Source organism: Aulonocara stuartgranti (assembly GCF_965226115.1).
Source record: "Aulonocara stuartgranti genome assembly, chromosome: 14".
NCBI lineage: Eukaryota > Metazoa > Chordata > Actinopteri > Cichliformes > Cichlidae > Aulonocara > Aulonocara stuartgranti.
Genome location: NC_138950.1, coordinates 37,221,428 through 37,242,192, shown reverse-complemented (window position 1 = coordinate 37,242,192; position 20,765 = coordinate 37,221,428). Strand labels below are relative to the sequence as shown.

The 20,765-nt window shown below is 42.7% G+C and overlaps 1 protein-coding gene across 1 annotated transcript in view; it reads right to left on the bottom strand.

Annotated features, from left to right (window-relative positions):
- sez6b (seizure related 6 homolog b) overlaps positions 1 to 20,765 on the bottom strand; it is a 234,341-nt gene that overhangs the window by 124,533 nt on the left and 89,043 nt on the right. Inside the window, exon 3 of the mRNA XM_082502120.1 lies at positions 20,410 to 20,543. Within this exon, the coding sequence (XP_082358246.1) occupies positions 20,410 to 20,543 (134 nt within the window). The remainder of the gene's footprint in view (positions 1 to 20,409; positions 20,544 to 20,765) is intronic.

Below are 20,765 nucleotides of genomic sequence, written 5' to 3'. Positions count from 1 at the left end.
TTATTTGTGTTTTCATAGGTTGTTTTTATCTTACGTTCCTTATTAAATAAAATAAAAAAAGAATAAAAAATAAATAAATAAATAAAATGCAATATAAGCTGTAATTTCATAGTAACAGACAGGCAGAGCAGCTTGTGAACTTAAAAAACTAACCCAATATTTATTTAATAATTTCTTCTTTTTAATTTTAAATATTCACCACATGAAATTTATGTGTGTAAATATGACTGATCTGATCTCATTTTGATTTATTTGAAAAAAAAGAAAAAGAAGCTACTTTTAGATGCTCCCTGTGTACTATTTGCAATTTTCATATTTGCAAACTTTCCTTTGCAGGGAGTGATTAATAAATGCGCAATCTCAAATGGTGGTAACTATTAAATTCAAACTGAAAGTGTGGGTGTGGGTGGGGGTTTCTTATAATGTGTGCTTTCATACAAGTATTTCTTATTCCACCTTCCTATAAGATTCCAAGCTCCCATGAGCTCACTTACTCAAGCAGTAAAGCTGCGGCTTCCATTAAACCTAACAAGGTTTAGTGATTAGGCTTTAGGGTGGCAGTTCAGCCCCTTTTTATTCCATTTTGCTTCATCCACTTTCCTCCTTTTCTACTTTTTTCTTTCTCTTTATTTCTGACATCTTACTTTTTATATCATTTCCATTGCGCCTCTTCCATTTTTTTCCCACTCCACATCAGTGACAGGAAGCAGCTGGGAGACATCATTGATAATGATTTGCAACCACATATTAATTTTTTATCCTAAATATATTAGGCTGAGAATCTGGAAGGTCAGCAGCATAATGGCCATTGTATATTTTATGAGCAGCAGGAAGCAAAGCTCCCAGAGTTAATCATGGAAATGAGGAGGTTTTCAGGTAGAGACAAGGGCGCTGCTTAAATCATCACATGAGGCACCCTAAAAAGGTCAGGCACTTCAAAGTGAGACTGAATTCCAGAGAATGGATAGAGTAGCTGTAATCATTTGGAGAGCCCTGCTATTGTCTACAGGCAAGATACATTTGTGGAGGTGACATTGGACAATGTATTTCAGCAGCTGCTGCATGCTAGTATATAATACTGTACTGCAGGCTGTAAATGTTTAAAACAAGTAATGGCTTAGAGAGATGGAAAAGGCAAATGAAAAGGCTTGTTTATGTGATGCTGGACACTGAACAAGGAGAAAAGGACTTGGCTAGGCAACGAAATCAAAGTTGAAAGCATGTGCAGCAGGTTAGGGGTATTAAGGACGGAAAAGGAAACAAGTGAAGAGAGTGTGCTCAGAAGATGGAAGAAGTACTTTAAGGAGTTAATGAATAAAGTAAATGAGAGAGGAGGATGGGTGGAGGACAGGGAATGACAGGGCAGCTGTAAAGAAGATTCAATTCAATTCAATTTTTCAATTCAATTCAATTCAATTCAATTTTCAATTCAATTCAATTCAATTCAATTCAATTTTATTTATATAGCGCCAAATCACAACAAAAGTCGCCTCAAGGCGCTTCATAGATACAGAGAAAAACCCAACAATCATATGACCCCCTATGAGCAAGCACTTTGGCGACAGTGGGAAGGAAAAACTCCCTTTTAACAGGAAGAAACCTCCGGCAGAACCAGGCTCAGGGAGGGGCGGCCATCTGCTGCGACCGGTTGGGGTGAGAGAAGGAAGACAGGATAAAGACATGCTGTGGAAGAGAGACAGAGGTTAATAACAGATATGATTCAATGCAGAGAGGTCTATTAATACATAGTGAGTGAGAAAGGTGACTGGAAAGGAAAAACTCAATGCATCATGGGAATCCCCCGGCAGCCTACATCTATTGCAGCATAACAAAGGGAGGATTCAGGGTCACCTGGTCCAGCCCTAACTATATGCTTTAGAAAAAAGGAAAGTTTTAAGCCTAATCTTAAAAGTAGAGATAGTGTCTGTCTCCCGAATCCAAACTGGAAGCTGGTTCCACAGAAGAGGGGCCTGAAAACTGAAGGCTCTCCCTCCCATTCTACTTTTAAATACTCTAGGAACAACAAGTAGGCCTGCAGAGCGAGAGCGGAGCGCTCTAATAGGGTGATATGGTACTACAAGGTCATTAAGATAAGATGGGGCCTGATTATTTAAGACCTTGTATGTGAGGAGCAGGATTTTGAATTCAATTCTGGATTTAACAGGAAGCCAATGAAGGGAAGCCAAAACAGGAGAAATATGCTCTCTCTTTCTAGTCCCTGTCAGGACTCTTGCTGCAGCATTTTGGATTAGCTGAAGGCTTTTCAGTGAGTTTTTTGGACATCCTGATAATAATGAATTATTATGAAGGGTGGAAAGGCGGCTGGTCCAGACGACATACCTGTGTAGGTATGGAGATGTCTAGGAGAGAGGGCAGTGGACATTTTCATCAGACTGTTTAACACAATCCTGGATATTGAGAGGTTGCCTGAGGAATGGAGAAGAAGTGTGCTGGTACTGATTTTCAAGAAAAACGTTAATGTGCAGAACTGTACTGACTACAGGGGAATAAAGTTGAAGAGCTATACCATGACACTATGGGAAAAAGATGCTGAAGCTAGGTTGAAAAGACAGATTATGATCAGCGAACCGTATGGTTTCATGATGGTGCAGGACATGTATGAACGCAACGAGATAGTGGTGAGGTATGCAGTAAGAGTGACAGATGGGTTCAAAGTGCCTCCTCTGGGATTCTTCTTGTTTGCAAATTTGATGGACAGGCAGGAATCTCTGTGGACTATGGTGTTTTCAGATGAGAGGGAACAGGTGGATCAGGTGGAAGAGAGTCTGGAAAGGTGGAGGTATGTGCTGGAGAGAAGAGGAATGGCAATCAGTAGAGATAAAACAAAATACACATGTGTGAATGAGAGGGAGACGGGCGAAAAAGTGAAAATGCAAGGAGTACAGATAGTGAACAGTAGATTGGTTTAAATATCTGAGGTCAGTCAATCAATACATCAGACACTGCACAAGAGAGATGAAGAACACAATGCAGGCAGGGTAGCATGGGTGGGGACCGGTGCTAGGGGTGTGACAGAAAAGTAGCAGCAAAACTGAAAGGTAATGTTTGCAAGATGGTCATGAAACGTGCTATGGTGTATGTTTTAGAAACACTTTTTTTAGTGCCACTGTTGTTTTGACTGTCTTTTCGTGACTGTTGTCACTCTTGTTTTTATTTTTTAAAGAGAGAGAGAGATCGAGCAAGCATATATACGATACACACCCACACACTTATTCAGCAGGATAGCATAGTTGTAAAACTACACGCTATCCAAGCCTAGCTCAGATATGAGTGAGGAAGAGATAAATGAAGTCCTCGACATCGCCCAAGAAGGTGTACGTCAGGAGTTGAGGAACTAGAACACACTGATGAGAAGTGGATTACTGGAACAAGAAGGCATAAATGACCAAGAGATAAGGACAGGGCAATATTGGAATGCCATTATGCAAGTAACCCCAGTGGAAGAGGTTAAATGAAGTTGGATGTGGGATGTTTGGATCTTTGATAGCCAACATCTACACTGAAGGCCAAACAACTAGTAGCTCAGTGTTCCAACATTCAGAAGCAGGAATTACTATCACAACTGGAGATCAATAAGTGCAACACAAATGCTACAGCAAGGGGGAGCCAGGATGTCAGGGCAAGGGGGAGATATCATCACTCCCACCGAGACAGAAGGAGCATTGAGTGCGAGAGCAGCTGACCTGAAAGATAGGATCATGGCGAAGTTGGAGACCGGGACTCTCCATGGCCAATTACCAAGATTAAGTGAAGTACCTTCTGAAGGTCTACTAGAAGAAGTGAAAGTAGCATTATGGACAATCCCTACTGCGACCATTACAGAAAAAAAAAAGATCTAAACTATGGCAGCAGTAATCACAGAGATGCTTGGGTACAAAATGAATAGCCCCAAGGAGTAGTGCCCTCCATAGAGAAGGAGAGTCGAGGCTAAGATCAAGTTAGCATGGAGCAAAGTTAGCCAACTACTGGAGCTACAGAAAGGTGCAATAAAGAAAGGGGTGCCTAAGAAGTACAGCAAGTTGTTCATACCTTGGAAGCTGCTAAGCAAAGACTCACAACCTTGGCTAGCTGCTTGAATAGTTATACATGAGAGATAGAAGGCAGGAGAATAAACCAGCTGTACCCTACTGAATCATTCAAGGTGTGCTCTCAGTGGCAGGGGAACAACATGAGAACAGCAACCCCATCAAGGCTGGAGATGGAACAATACTGGAAGAGCATCTGGAACACAACACATAACAGCTATGCTCAGTGGCTAATGGTGCTAACAGCAGACCACAGCAGCCTCTCTCAACAGGGGCCTGTAACTATCACAGTGGAAGGCATCCAAGAAAGGTTCTCCAGCATGAAGAGTTGGACAGCACCAGGCGCTGACATGATTCACGCCTACTGGCTAAAAAAGCTGACTGTACTTCATGAGCATCTGGCAACACAAAAGAACCAGCTGCTATTTAACGAGAGACACCCGGAAAGGCTGAAAGCCAGACAGTCTTGATCGGGGAGGGACTGGTGAAGTCCCTTCTTCCCCAGTCCTACTTGTACTTGTACTTGGTTATTGGCCAGTACTGGCCCACCTTCCTCAGCACCACGTGGCTAAGATGAACAGGCACATGGCTCAATACATCAGCAGAGCACATAAATGAATTGGCAGGAATACCAGAGAGGCAAAACACCAGCTACTGGCAGACAGAACAGTTGCTTGAGATTGCTTTACTGAAGGCCGGGCAGTCCTGATCCCCAAGGACCAACAGAAGGCACAGGTCCAAACCAACTACAATAACTGGCCTTAGTACCACATGGAAGCTCCTGTCAGGAGTGGCTAGGATGAACAGGCACATGGGTCAATATATGAGCAGGGCACAGAAAAGGATTGTCAAGAATACCAGAGGTGGAAAACACTAGTTACTGGCAGACTGAGCAGTCAGCGGAGGCTAGAAGAACAGGTTAACCAACCTTTGGACTGCCTAGATTGATTATTAGAAAGCCTATGACTCAATGCCCCACACATGGATCCTGGAATCCCCAGACCTATTCAAGATCAACAGGACCCGAAGAGAATTGATCAGGAATTTGATGAGGATGCAGAGAACAACACTGGTGGCACAAGTCAACCTTCAAGAGTGGGATCTACCAAGGAGATACCATGTCTCCACTACTCTTCTGCATAGGCCTGAAGGCCAGTGTGATCACTGACAAGACTGGCTACGGGTACCGACCATGGAATGGAATCGTCAACCACCTCCTCTACATAAATGGCATCAACCTGTACGCCAGGAGTGAACAAGACATCGATTCACTCATCCACACCACTAGGATATACAGCAACAACCTTTATCTAACAGAACTCTTGGTGGCGCTGTCACTTGGTGTTCGCTCGCTCTGCGGTAGAGTATCACTTCCTGTTCCTGCTCAAACACAGTGGTGTTTCTGAGTAGCTTATTTGCTTAGCAATTTAAATTAACAACTTTTAAATACATTCTTTTTTCATAGTATAATCTTCACGTGCTTCATCCGAAGCACACTTTCTGTGTACTCACTACCTAATTTATAGCCAAAGTATTCACTCACTGTCTCTGTACTGTTTCGCTAGCTTAGCTTAGCTCGTAGCCGACTCGTTAGCACCATGGCTACTTCACCTGTCCCTCCTGCACTTTCTTGCTCATTGTGTCAGATGTTTAGTTACTGTTTAGTTTAGGGCGACCGTGGCTCAGGGGGTTGGGAATCGCATCCTGGTCATTGTGTCCTTGGGCAAGACACTTTACCCTACTTGCCTACTGGTGTTGGCCAGAGGGGCCGATGGCGCGATATGGCAGCCTCGCTTCTGTCAGTCTGCCCCAGGGCAGCTGTGGCTACAACCGTAGCTTGCCTCCACCAGTGTGTGAATGCGAGAGTGAATGAATAGTGGTATTGTAAAGCGCTTTGGGTGCCTTGAAAAGCGCTATATAAATCCAATCCATTATTATTATTATTATTACTCCTCGGCCTCCTTTAGCAGTAATGATATCTGTAACAAATGTAGCATATTTGCAGCTCTGGAGGCCAGGAATACTGAATTGGAGACTCGGCTTCGCACCCTTCATTCACCCGTAGCTAGCCAGGCCCCTGTAGCTGGTGCAGCCGAAGATAGCGTAGGCCCCGCTAGCTGTTCCCCGACAGACCCCAAGCAGATGGGGAAAGAGGGCGGCTGGGTGATGGTGAGGAGGAAGCATAGTCCTAAACAGAAGCCCCAGGTACACCACAAACCCGTTCATGTGTCTAACCGTTTTTCCCCACTCGGCGACACACCCGCCGGGGGTCAAACTCTGGTAATTGGTGATTCTGTTCTCAGACATGTGAAGCTAGAGACACCGGCAACCATAGTCAATTGTCTTCCAGGGGCCAGAGCAGGCGACATTGAAGGAAATTTAAAACTGCTGGCTAAGGGTAAACGTAAATTCAGTAAAATCATAATTCACGTCGGCAGTAATGACACCCGGTTACGCCAATCGCAGGTCACTAAAATCAATATTGAATCGGTGTGCAACTTTGCCGAAACAATGTCGGACTCTGTAGTTTTCTCTGGTCCCCTCCCCAATCAGACCAGGAGCGACATGTTTAGCCGCATGTTCTCCTTAAATTGCTGGCTGTCTGAGTGGTGTCCCAGAAACGATGTGGGCTTCATAGATAATTGGCAAACCTTCTGGAGGAAACCTGGTCTTGTTAGGAGCGACGGCATCCATCCCACTTTGGATGGAGCAGCTCTCATTTCTAGAAATATGGACAAATTTATTAAACCCCCCAAAATATGACTATCCAGAGTTGGGACCAGGAAGCAAAGTTGAAGTCTTACACGCCTCTCTGCAGCTTCTCTCCTCCTGCTACCCCCCCCCCCCCCCCAAAAACCCATCTCCATAGAGACTGTGTCAGCTTCCAAAAAGACAAAAAACAAACTAAAAACCAGTAACAAACAACTTAAACATAAACAATTACAAAGAAAGAACAATACAGTATCCACATCTGAACCAAAGAGTAAAACAGTGAAATGTGGATTATTAAATATTAGGTCTCTCTCCTCCAAGTCTCTGTTAGTACATGACTTAATAATTGATCAACAAATTGATTTACTCTGCCTTACAGAAACCTGGTTGAAGCAGGATGATTATGTTAGTTTAAATGAATCAACACCCCCGAGTCATTCTAACTACCAGAAATCTCGAAGCACAGGCCGAGGGGGCGGTGTGGCAGCAATTTTTCACACCAGCCTATTAATTAATGAAAGACCATGACAGACTTTTAATTCATTTGAGAGCCTGATGCTTAACATTGTCCACCCCAGCTGTGAAACTCAGAAACCAGTCTTACTTGTTATCATCTATCGTCCACCTGGGCCTTACACAGAGTTTCTGTCTGATTTCTCAGACTTTATATCTAATTTAGTTCTGAGCTCAGATAAAATAATTATTGTGGGTGATTTTAACATCCATGTAGATGCTAAAAATGACAGCCTCAACATGGCATTTAATCTGTTATTAGACTCAATTGGCTTCTCTCAAAATGTAAAAGAACCCACCCACCACTTTAATCACACTCTAGATCTTGTTTCAACATATGGCATAGAAACTGAACATTTAACAGTGTTTCCTGAAAACCCTCTCCTGTCTGATCATTTCCTGATAACATTTACATTTACAATAATTGATTACACAGCGGTGGAGAGTAGACTTTATCACAGTAGATGTCTTTCTGAAAGCGCTTTAACTAAGTTCAAGAATATAATCCACCCACTGTTATCATCTTCAATGCCCTGTACCAACATAGAGCAGAGCAGCTATCTGAACGCTACTCCAACAGAGGTCGATTATCTTGTATTTTACCTCCTCACTGCGTACGACTCTGGATACTGTAGCTCCTGTGAAAACTAAGGTCTCAAATCAGAAGTACCTGACTCCGTGGTATAATTCTCAAACACGTACCCTAAAGCAGATGACTCGTAATCTGGAGAGGAAATGGCGTGTCACAAATTTAGAGGATCATCATTTAGCTTGGAGAAATAGTTTGCTGCTTTATAAGAAAGCGCTCTGCAAAGCCAGAACATCTTACTATTCATCACTGATTGAAGATAATAAGAACAACCCCAGGTTTCTCTTCAGCACTGTAGCCAGGCTGACAAAAAGTCAGAGCTCTTTTGAGCCAACCATCCCTTTAACGTTAACTAGTAATGACTTCATGAACTTCTTCACAAATAAAATTTTTATCATTAGAGGAAAAATTACCAATAATCATCCCACAGATGCAATATTATCTACAGCTTCTCTTAGTACCATTGATGTTAAGTTAGACTCTTTTTCTCCAATTGATCTTTCTGAGTTAACTTCAATAATTACTTCCTCCAAACCATCAACGTGTCTTTTAGACCCCATTCCTACAAAACTGCTCAAAGAAGTCCTGCCATTAACTAATTCTTCGATCTTAAATATGATCAACCTATCTCTAATAATCGGCTATGTACCACAGGCCTTCAAGCTGGCTGTAGTTAAACCTTTACTCAAAAGCATCTCTAGACCCAGCAGTCTTAGCTAATTGTAGGCCAATCTCCAACCTTCCTTTCATATCAAAAATCCTTGAAAGAGTAGTTGTCAAACAGCTAACAGATCATCTGCAGAGGAATGGTTTATTTGAAGAGTTTCAGTCAGGTTTCAGAGTTCATCACAGGACAGAAGCAGCTTTAGTGAAGGTTACAAATGATCTTCTTATGGCCTCTGACAGTGAACTCATCTCTGTGCTTGTCCTGCTAGACCTTAGTGCAGCGTTCGATACTGTTGACCATAATATCCTATTAGAGCGATTAGAACATGCTGTAGGTATTACAGGTACTGCACTGCAGTGGTTTGTATCATATCTATCTAATAGACTCACACACTGAGGTTAATTATGGAGTTCCACAGGGTTCAGTGCTGGGCCCAATTCTGTTTACATTATACATGCTTCCCTTAGGCAGCATCATTAGAAGACATAGCATACATTTTCACTGCTATGCAGATGGCACCCAGCTCTATCTATCCATGAAGGCAGATAACACACACCAATTAGTTAAACTGCAGGAATGTCTTAAAGACATAAAGACCTGGATGGCCGCTAACTTTTTGCTTCTTAATTCAGATAAAACTGAGGTTATTGTACTCGGCCCTGAAAAGCTTAGAAATATGGTATCTAACCAGATTCTTACTCTGGATGGCATTACCACATCTCCAGTAACGCTGTGAGGAACCTTGGACTCATTTTTGACCAGGATATGTCCTTCAACGCACATATTAAACAAATATGTAAGACTGCGTTCTTCCATTTGCGCAACATCTCTAAAATTAGAAATATCCTGTCTCAGAGTGACGCTGAAAAACTAGTTCATGCATTTATTACTTCCAGGCTGGACTACTGTAATTCATTATTATCAGGATGTCCAAAAAACTCACTGAAAAGCCTTCAGCTAATCCAAAATGCTGCAGCAAGAGTGCTGACAGGGACTAGAAAGAGAGAGCATATTTCTCCTGTTTTGGCTTCCCTTCACTGGCTTCCTGTTAAATCCAGAATTGAATTCAAAATCCTGCTCCTCACATACAAGGTCTTAAATAATCAGGCCCCATCTTATCTTAATAACCTTGTAGTACCATATCACCCTATTAGAGCACTTCGCTCTCGCTCTGCAGGCCTACTTGTTGTTCCTAGAGTATTTAAAAGTAGAATGGGAGGCAGCGCCTTCAGTTTTCAGGCCCCTCTTCTGTGGAACCAGCTTCCAGTTCAGATTCGGGAGACAGACACTATCTCTACTTTTAAGATTAGGCTTAAAACTTTCCTTTTTGTTAAAGCATATAGTTAGGGTTGGACCAGGTGACCCTGAATCCTCCCTTAGTTATGCTGCAATAGACTTAGGCTGCCGGGGGATTCCCATGATGCATTGAGTTTTTCCTTTCCAGTCACCTTTCTCACTCACTATGTCTTAATAGACCTCTCTGCATTGAATCATATCTGTTATTAACCTCTGTCTCTCTTCCACAGCATGTCTTTTATCCTGTCTTCCTTCTCTCACCCCAACCGGTCGCAGCAGATGGCCGCCCCTCCCTGAGCCTGGTTCTGCCAGAGGTTTCTTCCTGTTAAAAGGGAGTTTTTCCTTCCCACTGTCGCCAAAGTGCTTGCTCATAGGGGGTCATATGATTGTTGGGTTTTTCTCTGTATCTATGAAGTGCCTTGAGGCGACTTTTGTTGTGATTTGGCGCTATATAAATAAAATTGAATTGAATTGAATTGAATTGAACTGAAGAAGAGGTAGAACGTCGCATCCGAGAAGCTTCTTCAGTTCAGATGTGAAGAAGCTTCTTGGATGAGAGGTAAAACGCCTTCAAGCAACTTAAAGAAGTCCAGACGCTTTTCTTTCCGAGCTCCTTAGATTACGATGACCTGGATATGACTGAGAACCTTCACAGACAAGCACAGGATTTTAAGTGTGCCTTATAGTTTGAAAAAAAAAAAATGTAACTATATCTATAGAGATAGTGTATATACATCTACACATGACACTTTATCTTAATGTAGTTTCATCTAACGAAAGAAAGAAAGTGGTTTATTACTGAGGTAATTTGTAATATATGTTATTCTTAAATTTTTACAGCAGTATTTTAAAGTGTTTTGAACAGCCACAATTCAAAGCTTTGTAAAAATCTTGCTAGCATGCAGGATCAAGTTGTGAAATAACTAGAATCCGAAATAACTAGAACAATTTTGTATTTACTTTTTAGATTACTGTTAAGATGCCTGCGTTGTTGACCCAGTGTTTTGTGTTTATGGATTTTGTGGCTTGTTTAATCATTATTGTTATGTTCTCTGTGTGACTTATGTTTCCTAGTTGTCTTGAGGTTTAGTTGGCCGTTTCCCCAGTGATGTTTCTGTGTCGCTCTCTCTCCGTCACTTGTCTCTTGCTGTCTCACACTTTTTCATCCCATCACTCTATTCCCTGTATGTAGTCAGTCTGCATCTCAGTGATTGTGTTTCCTGTTTTATGCTCTTGTCCTGTGTGCTTTCTGTTCAGCTCTGCTTCTTCTGCCTTGTCTAGTGTGCTCCATCTGTGTTCCCATCCCATGTTATGTTCGTCTCTTGCCTGTTCAGCCTCATTAAAGGGCACGCCTTGAATTTGACCTCCTGCTGCTTCCCTGACTGCATTCTTGGGTCCTCCTAACCCAACCTGACAATGACATTAAATTCCAAACACTAAAGCCTAGTTTTTATGACTCCATTCTCTGAAAGACACTGGGTTAAATGGAATCCATGGAAGATTGGTAAAGTGAAAAACACTATTAATGGAGCTCATCTAAAATTTGCAAGAAAACACCTTAATAACTTTTAAACCATTAGAGGGAATATTCTTGGAACTGATGAGATAAAACACTGGGTAATCAATGGGTCCATTTTGCATTAGCACTATTTGCAACTAGAGGCTCTGCAGTATTGACTGGATTGAGACATTGTTCATTCATTCATTTCATTTATTTATTTATTTCACACTTGGTACAACAGTTTCCACAGTTAGTTCTTTCAGACCAACCAACCACACTTTCTATCAGTAAAGCACTGCAACCATGTGTGAAAAGGAGCAGGAAGAAGAAAATATTCTTATTAAACCTTGCCCCCTGTCGTGTTATTCAATTATACCCGGGTCCACTGTACGATTCATAACCACACTTTATTTTCTTGTTCTTGCTCTGCCCCCACATAACATAACATTCTATACAAAAGCACACCGGTCTCGCCCTCTAGCTGCCATCAGCCTAACTACACTGACTGGCTGCATTAACATCTACTGTACAATGCAGTTACACCACATCTACCCTTTCTAGAATCAATGGGTAGACTACCATTGACTCACCAGACCTTAGAGGGTTATTCTGCCTTTGTGGCTGGAAGGTCTGGTCCTGCGCTTACCTGTAAGGAATACTATATAACGAAAATCTTAACTCCAATTAACCCGTTAAGTAACACAAATTCTTACATGCTAACTCGTCACACCCCCTGCCTTTCCCAACTTCTGAACATGCATATTTGAAAATGACAACCTTTTAGCTTTTACACTTTTACCCTTACTGTGCAAACAATACTACGAAAGAGGGGTATTCTTGTGTAAAACTGTCCTTTCCATCTGATCCGTCACAAGTCCAATCTGGTTGGTCTCACAACCACTCTTCCGGATCTGGTTCTGGGTGTAGATGGAAGCTCTGGAGAAACTGGCTCTGGCATGTCCGTGGAGCACTGCTCCCCGGCTTCTGCAGATTCTGGCTCCCCATTATTGCTCTCAGTTTGGTCTGGAGAGTATTTCATGGGAACAAGATGCCGACGATTCCCCCTAATTGTCCCACGAGGTCCCTCCACGAGATATGATCATGGTGTGGAGTGGCTGCCAATAACGGTGCCGCTGGCTCTCTGGTCTGTTATCTACACTTCTTGGCCTGGAGTAAGCCTATCAAGGCTGCGTGCACGACGACGAAGGTTATATGACTGTGCCTCTCTAGTCCTCCTCTCCTTTTCCCTCCGGGTGACAACCACACTATCAGGAAGTGCGGGGTCAAGCAGAGATGGCAGTATTGGCACCGTGGTGCGAAGCCGTCTCCCCATCAAGAGTTGGGCTGGACTATAACCATTCTGCAGTGGGTTGGCTCTGTAAGCAAGCAGAGCCAAGTGTGGATCAACAGCTTTCCGCAATAGATTCTTGACAGTCTTAACTGCTCGTTCGGCTTCGCCATTGCTTTGGGGATATTTCGGGCTGCTTGTGATGTGACGGAAGCCATACACTTTTGCAAATGTCTCAAAAGCTGCCCCCGAAAACTGTGGCCCATTATCTGTTACCAGCTGCTCGGGGATCCCATGACGTGCAAAAATCCCTTTGAGATGATGGATCACATCCTCTGACCTTGAAGGTGTGAGAGGGGCAATCTCAACAAATCTTGAGGCATAATCCACAACAAGAAGGTACTGTAGGTTTTCCCTCTCAGCATAAACAGATCAGCTCCTAGCTTTTGCCACGGCTGCCCCGGATACTGTGATGGCATCAGCGGTTCTGTGTGGTTTTCTCTCACTTGGCAACATGTCCGACAGTTAAGGACAAGCTCATTTATCTGCTGGCGTAGCCCTGGCCACCAAACCGACTGTCGTGCTCGCTGTCTGCACTTAACCACTCCCTGGTGACCTTCGTGTAGTCTGGTGAGCACATCATTTCTCATAGTTGCAGGTATAACCAACCTGTCCCCTTTGATTAGCAGACCATCATGTACGGTGAGGAACGCCCGTTCTGCCCAGTACAGTCTTAGCGCTGGTTCGCTGTTGAAATGTGTGGGCCATCCTTCCTCACACAGCTGCATCACGCGAGCACATACGCTGTCCCTCTTCAGCTCTTCTCTCAGCTGCTCCAAGAAATTGTTGCTAGCTGGCAGATTGTCCATCAACATGTCCACGTAAATATTTGTGCTCTCCAACAACCCCTTGTCTTGAAGTGTTTCTTTTGCTTTCACTGGAGATCGTGAGAGCGTGTCAGCTGTCCACAGGTGTTTGCCTGGTACATGCGAAATCGAGTAGGAATATCGCATGAGGCGCATCCTAAAGCGTTGAATTCTGGGAGGGAGCGCATCCAGAGTTTGTGCCCCCAGCAGACTTAGCAGCGGCTTATGGTCTGTCTCCATTTGAAAGTGTTTGCCAATAAGAAAGTTGCGGAACCGCTCACAAGCCCAGGTCAGACCTAAAGCCTCCTTTTCAACCTGAGCGTATCTCTGTTCTGTTGCAGTGAGGGAGCGTGACGCGTAGGCAATGGGTCTCCAATCCTCATCCCATCTTTGAAGCAACACACCCCCTAAGCCATACGATGATGCGTCCGCTGACACCTTGCAGTCACGGCTTGGGTCATACATGGCCAACACTGGCGGTGATGCGAGCGCATCTTTCAGGTTCTGAAATGCTCTAGCCTGGTCAATGTCCCATCTCCAGCAGTTTTTCTTAGACAGTAAGTCTCTTAGAGGTTTGTCCCTCTCTGCGAGCTGTGGGATAAACTTCCCAAGCTGGTTAACCATTCCCAGAAAGCTCCTTAACTCACTCACACTTTGTGGCTCATTCATCTCCCTCACAGCCTGGGTCTTGCTTGGGTCAGGGCTGATACCGCTGGCTGAGAGAACATGCCCTAAAAACATGTCACCTGCTGTTTCGCGATGCCGCACTTGTCAATGTTTAGGGTGATGCCAGCTTTTTGTATCCTGCCCAGCACAGCGTGTAGGCGAGAGTCATGCTCCTCCTGCGTTCTGCCCCAGACCAGCACGTCGTCCATGTGGCAAACCACCCCTTCCATACCATCTGTGACCATCCTGTTCTGGAAATGCTCCGGTGCTGAAGCAATCCCGAAGGGCAGTCTCTTGAAGTAATAACGCCCAAACGGTGTGATGAAAGTGGTAAATGGTAAATGGCCTGTATTTGTATAGCGCTTTACTAGTCCCTAAGGACCCCAAAACGCTTTACATATCCAGTCATCCACCCATTCACACACACATTCACACACTGGTGATGGCAAGCTACATTGTAGCCACAGCCACCCTGGGGCGCACTGACAGAGGCGAGGCTGCCGGACACTGGCGCCACCGGGCCCTCTGACCACCACCAGTAGGCAACGGGTGAAGTGTCATGCCCAAGGACACAACGACCAAGACTGTCCAAGCCGGGGCTCGAACCGGCAACCTTCCGATTACAAGGCGAACTCCCAACTCTTAAGCCACGATCATGGTGTATTTGGCTTTCCGTCAGAGGTATCTGCCAAAACCCCATATTAGCGTCCAGCTTGCTGAATATGCTGGCACCAGCCAATCTGCCCAATTTTCCTCCACCGATGGCAGTATGTACTTCTCTCGACACACAGACTCATTGAGGTGTGTAAGGTCGACACATATGCGTACATCTTCTGTCTTCTTCGGTACCACCACCATGCCTGAGCACCAATCAGTTGGCTCCTCAATCCTGCTGATCACCCCTAGTTCTTCCATACGGGCCAGCTCCTGCTTAACTTTGTCCATCAGAGGCAACGGGATTCTCCGTGGCGTCTTCAAGGAAAAAGGTTGAGCTCCAGGTTTCAGTTTGATGTCGTACAGGTTACGTACTTCACCGAGACCACTGCACAGCTTTGGGTAGCACTTTTTAAGCGTCTCTATAGTTATGCTCTCCAGACGGGCCACAAGCTCCAGCTTGCTAATGGCAGGTCTCCCCAGCAAAGCAGTGTGCAGGTGTCTGATGACAAAGACATCCTCAAGTATTTCTTTGTCTCCCTTCCTCAGTACAAGCTCACTGACACCAACGACATCCAAACGACTCCTCCCGGGACCCAGCAGAGCCTTGGTTGGTTTGTGGAGACTGGGGGGTGGTTGTGTCTGTAGAGCTCCTTAAACACCTTAAGGGGTAGGACTGTCACATCGGCACCTGTATCAATTTTAAATGACACGTTTTTGTTGTTTATGCTTAAGTCGACAGTCCACGGCTCACCCTCACACTTAACACTGCCCAGGAACAAACCATGTTCATCCTCTTCAACCTCATGCACTGTTTTTGGTGCCCTGCATACATGCCTGTAATGTCCTTTTTTCCCACATGCATGGCATTTCATTTCATTCACTGGACAATCCTGCTTTGAATGGGATGGAGCGCCACCACATTTCTGACAGGTTGGCCCTTTTTTGCCGTCTTCTCGGAATCCACGTGTTTTAGCTTGACAACTATCAGTCTGGAGCGGTTTGGTTCTAACAGGCTTACGACTGATTTTATGCACTCTATCTACTGACTTAGCATCGCTAGCCTCAGCTCTAGAGTCACCTCGCAAGGAGGATTGTTGTCGCTTTACCTCTTCACTTTGCCTCGCCATGTTGATAGCCCTCTGCAAAGTCAAATCTGGGTCAAGCTGCATGCGTTCTGCCAGCCGTTTGTCCGTGAGACCGACAACGAGCCTATCACGTATCAGCTCATCATGTAGCACGCCATAGTTGCAATGTTCTGCTAGCGCATACAGTGTTGTCACAAAAGCATCCACTGTCTCATTTTCTCCCTGTCAGCATATATTGAATTTGGCGCGCTCATAGATCACATTTTTCTTCACAATGAAAAAAGCCTGGAAACCATCACGTACCCCCTCATACGTTGTCCTTTGCTCCGCTGTTAAACTCAGACCGCGAAGCACATCGTCCGCCTCGTCTCTCATGCAGTAAATCAACGTGTTGACTTGGTTTTCCTCCTAGCTGACGTTCAAATTACTGGCGAGACGGAATCTCTCGAACCTCCGTATCCTTTTGGACCACTCCTGCGGTTTTGAAAAGTCAAAGGATTCCGGTGGCTGGATGCTGAATGTCGCGCTCAGCCCCGCCGGTGCTCTCTGTGCAGTCTCACCCGCCATATTCTCCCCTCGTTTTTCCGCGAGCTCCGCCAGACACAGGTTCGTTCAGTCGAGGTTATATGGATCAGTACAGGACTTCTGACACCATGTCGTGTTATTCAATTATACGCGGGTCCACTGTACGGTTCATAACCACACTTTATTTTCTTGTTCTTGCTCTGCCCCCACATAACATAACATTCTATACAAAAACACACCGGTCTCGCCCTCTAGCTGCCATCAGCCTAACTACACTGACCGGCTACATTAACATCTGCTGTACAATGCAATTACACCACACCCCCTATCTACAATCCAACTTATATTGCAAGTGGAGCACTGGACAATGATGCCCTGAACTTTCACATAGACAAACTGCTACAGTCTTGGCTGTCTTGTACTTGCTTTATGCTTAACTTTAAAAAAGAATCTTTGCCAAGGAGGTTGTGTTTTTGGTTGCATTTGAATGTATGCATGCATGTCATTCTGGCTTTAAACACAAAAGCCCAAAAGGTTTCAGTATTATAGCTGAGCCCAAGCCTTTAACTTAGAAGTTATGATTCTTACAATTATGGTTTGTTTTTCATTGTATAGAACATACTGGATAAACATCTAATGTATCTTGTCATAGTCGACCTCTGACCTCTACTTCAAGGTCAGTAGATTTGATATTAAAGATTAACTTTTAAAAAACTTTGTCTTTAAAACTATACTTAAAATTCCTTTATTTGTATAGGCAATATTTAGGAAATGACACTGGTAAATGGTGATTGTAAAATCACATTACAGTTTTTATCTGAATCACATTTGATCTCTGATCTTACTTTTAAATGTCATGTCTGCCTTTCATTCACATTGACCCCCAAATTTGTTATATCTTTAAAGAAACTACTGTTATATCAAATAATGAGCTGCATAGTTAGTAAGTAATATACTACAGTATAATATAACATTGTATAAAATGCTGAAGTTATTTATGTCCAGTTATTTACAAATCAATACCTATTATCCATTGTCTACTTCAACGTTTGCGTAATCAAAGTAAACATCTGTCATGCTACCCTCTTGGAGTGCTTCATATAAAACTATTTAATAAATTAGTTGCTTTTCCTAAGACTTTGGTTCTGTTCATTGCTTTTCAAGGTAGGCCATGGTATTGTCACTTCTTAGAATCTTGTTACCGTATAGTAAGTTAACAATAGTCTGTACTGACTTCTGTACTGGCTCCTTTTCCTTTTCTCTTAAATACATTCCAAATTTTAGTGTTGAATAGTCCATGTTTTAATTATAGGCAAGTACAAAAAAAAAAATCTTTGAATGATAAAAACTGAAAAACCGCACCCTTACTTTTGGTTTTGGGTCATTGATAACAACGTTAAATTTTGAAAAATTATTGGAGTCCAACTCTGAATATCTGCACACATGTAACTGATTTAGTCTTGTATTAGGCTTAAACTGGACTTCAAAATTTCCTTTTGCCTAAAGCATATAGTTAGGGCTGGATCAGGTGACTCTGAATCCTCCCTTAGTTATGCTGCAATAGGCGTAGGCTGCTGGGGATTCCCATGATGCATTGAGTATTTCTTCTTCAGTCACCTTCTTCACTCACTATGTGTTAATAGACCTCTCTGCATTGAATCATACTTGTTATTAATCTCTGTCTCTCTTCCACAGCATGTCTTTTACCCTGTCTTCCTTCTCTCACCCCAACCGGTCGCAGCAGATGGCTCCGCCCTCCCTGAGCCTGGTTCTGCCGGAAGTTTCTTCCTGTTAAAAGGGAGTTTTTCCTTCCCACTGTCGCCAAAGTGCTTACAATGGGTCATGTGAATGTTGGGTTTTTCTCTGTATGTATTATTGTAGGGTCTACCTTATAACATAAAGTGTCTTGAAGTGACTGTTGTCGTGATTTGGCGCTGTATAAATAAAATTGAAATTAATTGAATTATTTTTAGTTAAGTCACTGAGTAGCTTCTCAGTGACTTAACTAAAAAGCCAAAAGAAATTCCCTGATAAATTAAAACTATTCCTAGCATTATATTTCAAAATATCGCTTGAGCGTAAATGCCTACAATTCTGTTGTACTCTATACATGTCTGCACCTAACTGTGAGTGTGATCTACAAAAACATGCTGTTTAGCCATTTAAAAAGGTTGTCTTTGTAAGAGGGTACCATGTTGACAGTATAATCAATACTGTATCGGCAACCTGTGATGCAGGCTTAGTTTTTATTCATACAGACATTGTGCTGCCGTCCTGCATGCAATGATTCTGCATACATGTCAGTATTGTACATTTGTGTTTAAATTGTCCTTGTCTGACTGTTTAAACACTTATTGCACAATATTGGCTTTTTGTTAGATGAATAGCTTCAATTCACATATTGATTTTTCACCACAGTCTGCAAAGACATAAAACATACGCATCAGTTGTTCTGAGAGGAGAGTGATTTGCGGACCATGTTTAAAATATAGCTCCACTATGATTCTTTTTCCATCTTCCTTCCTTCTTTCTCTGAACCTTCTTCTTCTTCTTCTTCTTCTTCTTCTTCTTCTTCTTCCATATGTTTGAATTTTAATAGAATATATACCAGAAATATTTCATAAACCTGAACATTCTTAGAACATTCTCTTGTAGTCCTCCCACTTCTGAAATATCATCTCATCTTTCTTTCCAAGATAAAATTACTTTGGATAATGAAGTCAGTGAGGAGATTTATTTTCAATTCACTGTTTTTAATATAACATCAAGTCACAACACGAGTCAGTCTAAGTCAAGAACATACAATAGAGAAAACCCACTGATTGAGCATGCACACTGTGAAAGTTGAGATGGTCCTCCATCTTTCAGTAAAAAATTACTGTTATGGCATTTGTCAGTCAATTCTCAATCTCCTTGTGAATCCACACTGCACATTTTTGCAGGTTTGTGACAGTTGCTATGGTTTCTGTGTTTGATTTGAAACACAGTTTATTTTTTAATGTGTGTCAATGTGCATATTTTTAAGAACATGTTGATAAAAACGTTTACACTGTGAAATAGTTTTTACAGTACTATACTATAATTATAGAGCACATAAACAATTAATTGTCATGGTCCTGGGGCTGTGATCCAGTATTTATGTGTTTGGACTTTGACTCTAGTTTATTTAATATTCTAAGGTTAAGATTTTGTTTGAGGTTTTATTTATTTTTAGAGTTGTAATATTTGTATTCTCAGATCTTAGTTTTGTTATCTAGTCTTTAGGTTTCTATTATCATGCCTCCTCTGTGTTCTACGCTCCTTCTTGTGTAGTCAGTCTTGTGTCCGTGCTTCTTTCACTTTCTGTCTGTGTGTCAGGGTGAGTAGTCTGTACTTCCTGTCTTATTCTCTGTTCCCTTCCACCAATATCAGTTCCCTAGTATTTCGTCTATTTGTATGTATGTGTCTTCTTGTGAAGTCTGTTTGTTTACCTTTTTGTCTATGTCAAGCTCATGTGTCGTAGTCACGCTGTGTTTATGTTTTATTTTGATAAAAAATAATGTCCATTGTTTTGATAGTCCCTCAGTCCATGTTCTGCCTTTTTTGGTTGTAGGTGGATTCTATTCTGCTGAAGGTGTCTTCTCTCTGCCCTTACCTTATATGTGTATTTAAATCTTCAGGTTTCATTTGCTCCTTGTCATGTCATCATATGTCCTAACCCAGGTTGTGTGCTCTTTCCTATTAATCTCCTAATAATAGTTTTGCTACTTTTAACGTCCCTGGTAGAGTTTAAGCCTGAGTTTTGTGTTTCCTAAGTCATTGAACTTCAGCAATAAAGCTGTTATTTAAGTTTAATCTCCAAGTCCTAGATTTGGGTTTACTTAAAACTGCAATAGCTAAGACCACTAAGTATGTCATTTTCCATTACGTACATACGTATGCTGGGCAAAAGTATTTAACATCAGGCTTATCCAGTAAGCTACCGAAATATCCCGGGTGGATGTTGAACTTTTTCTTACCTGGACCTCCACTCCATAGCCCGTATAGACAGTGACGATATAGTTGCAGTCAGTTGTAAAGTAAAAAGCAGAATTGGTGTGTGGTGGAGCCTCGATGTAGCCTTCTGGACCAGTCAGGTTCAGCTGGCAGGGAACTGCAGGAACAACCACAGCAGCATAACAATAACACTGATAGAAACAGTGTGGACGCTGGTGCACAAACTACTCCATTCAAAACAGATTCAAAACTCCATTCCAAACAAACGCTGCTCTCAATGCAAATGGTCCCCTCATTATGTTTTTGTTATAGTAATAACGACCAATAACCCTGTTATCTTATCTTCACTTACAGATTATAATAATAGGGTTTGAGTCTT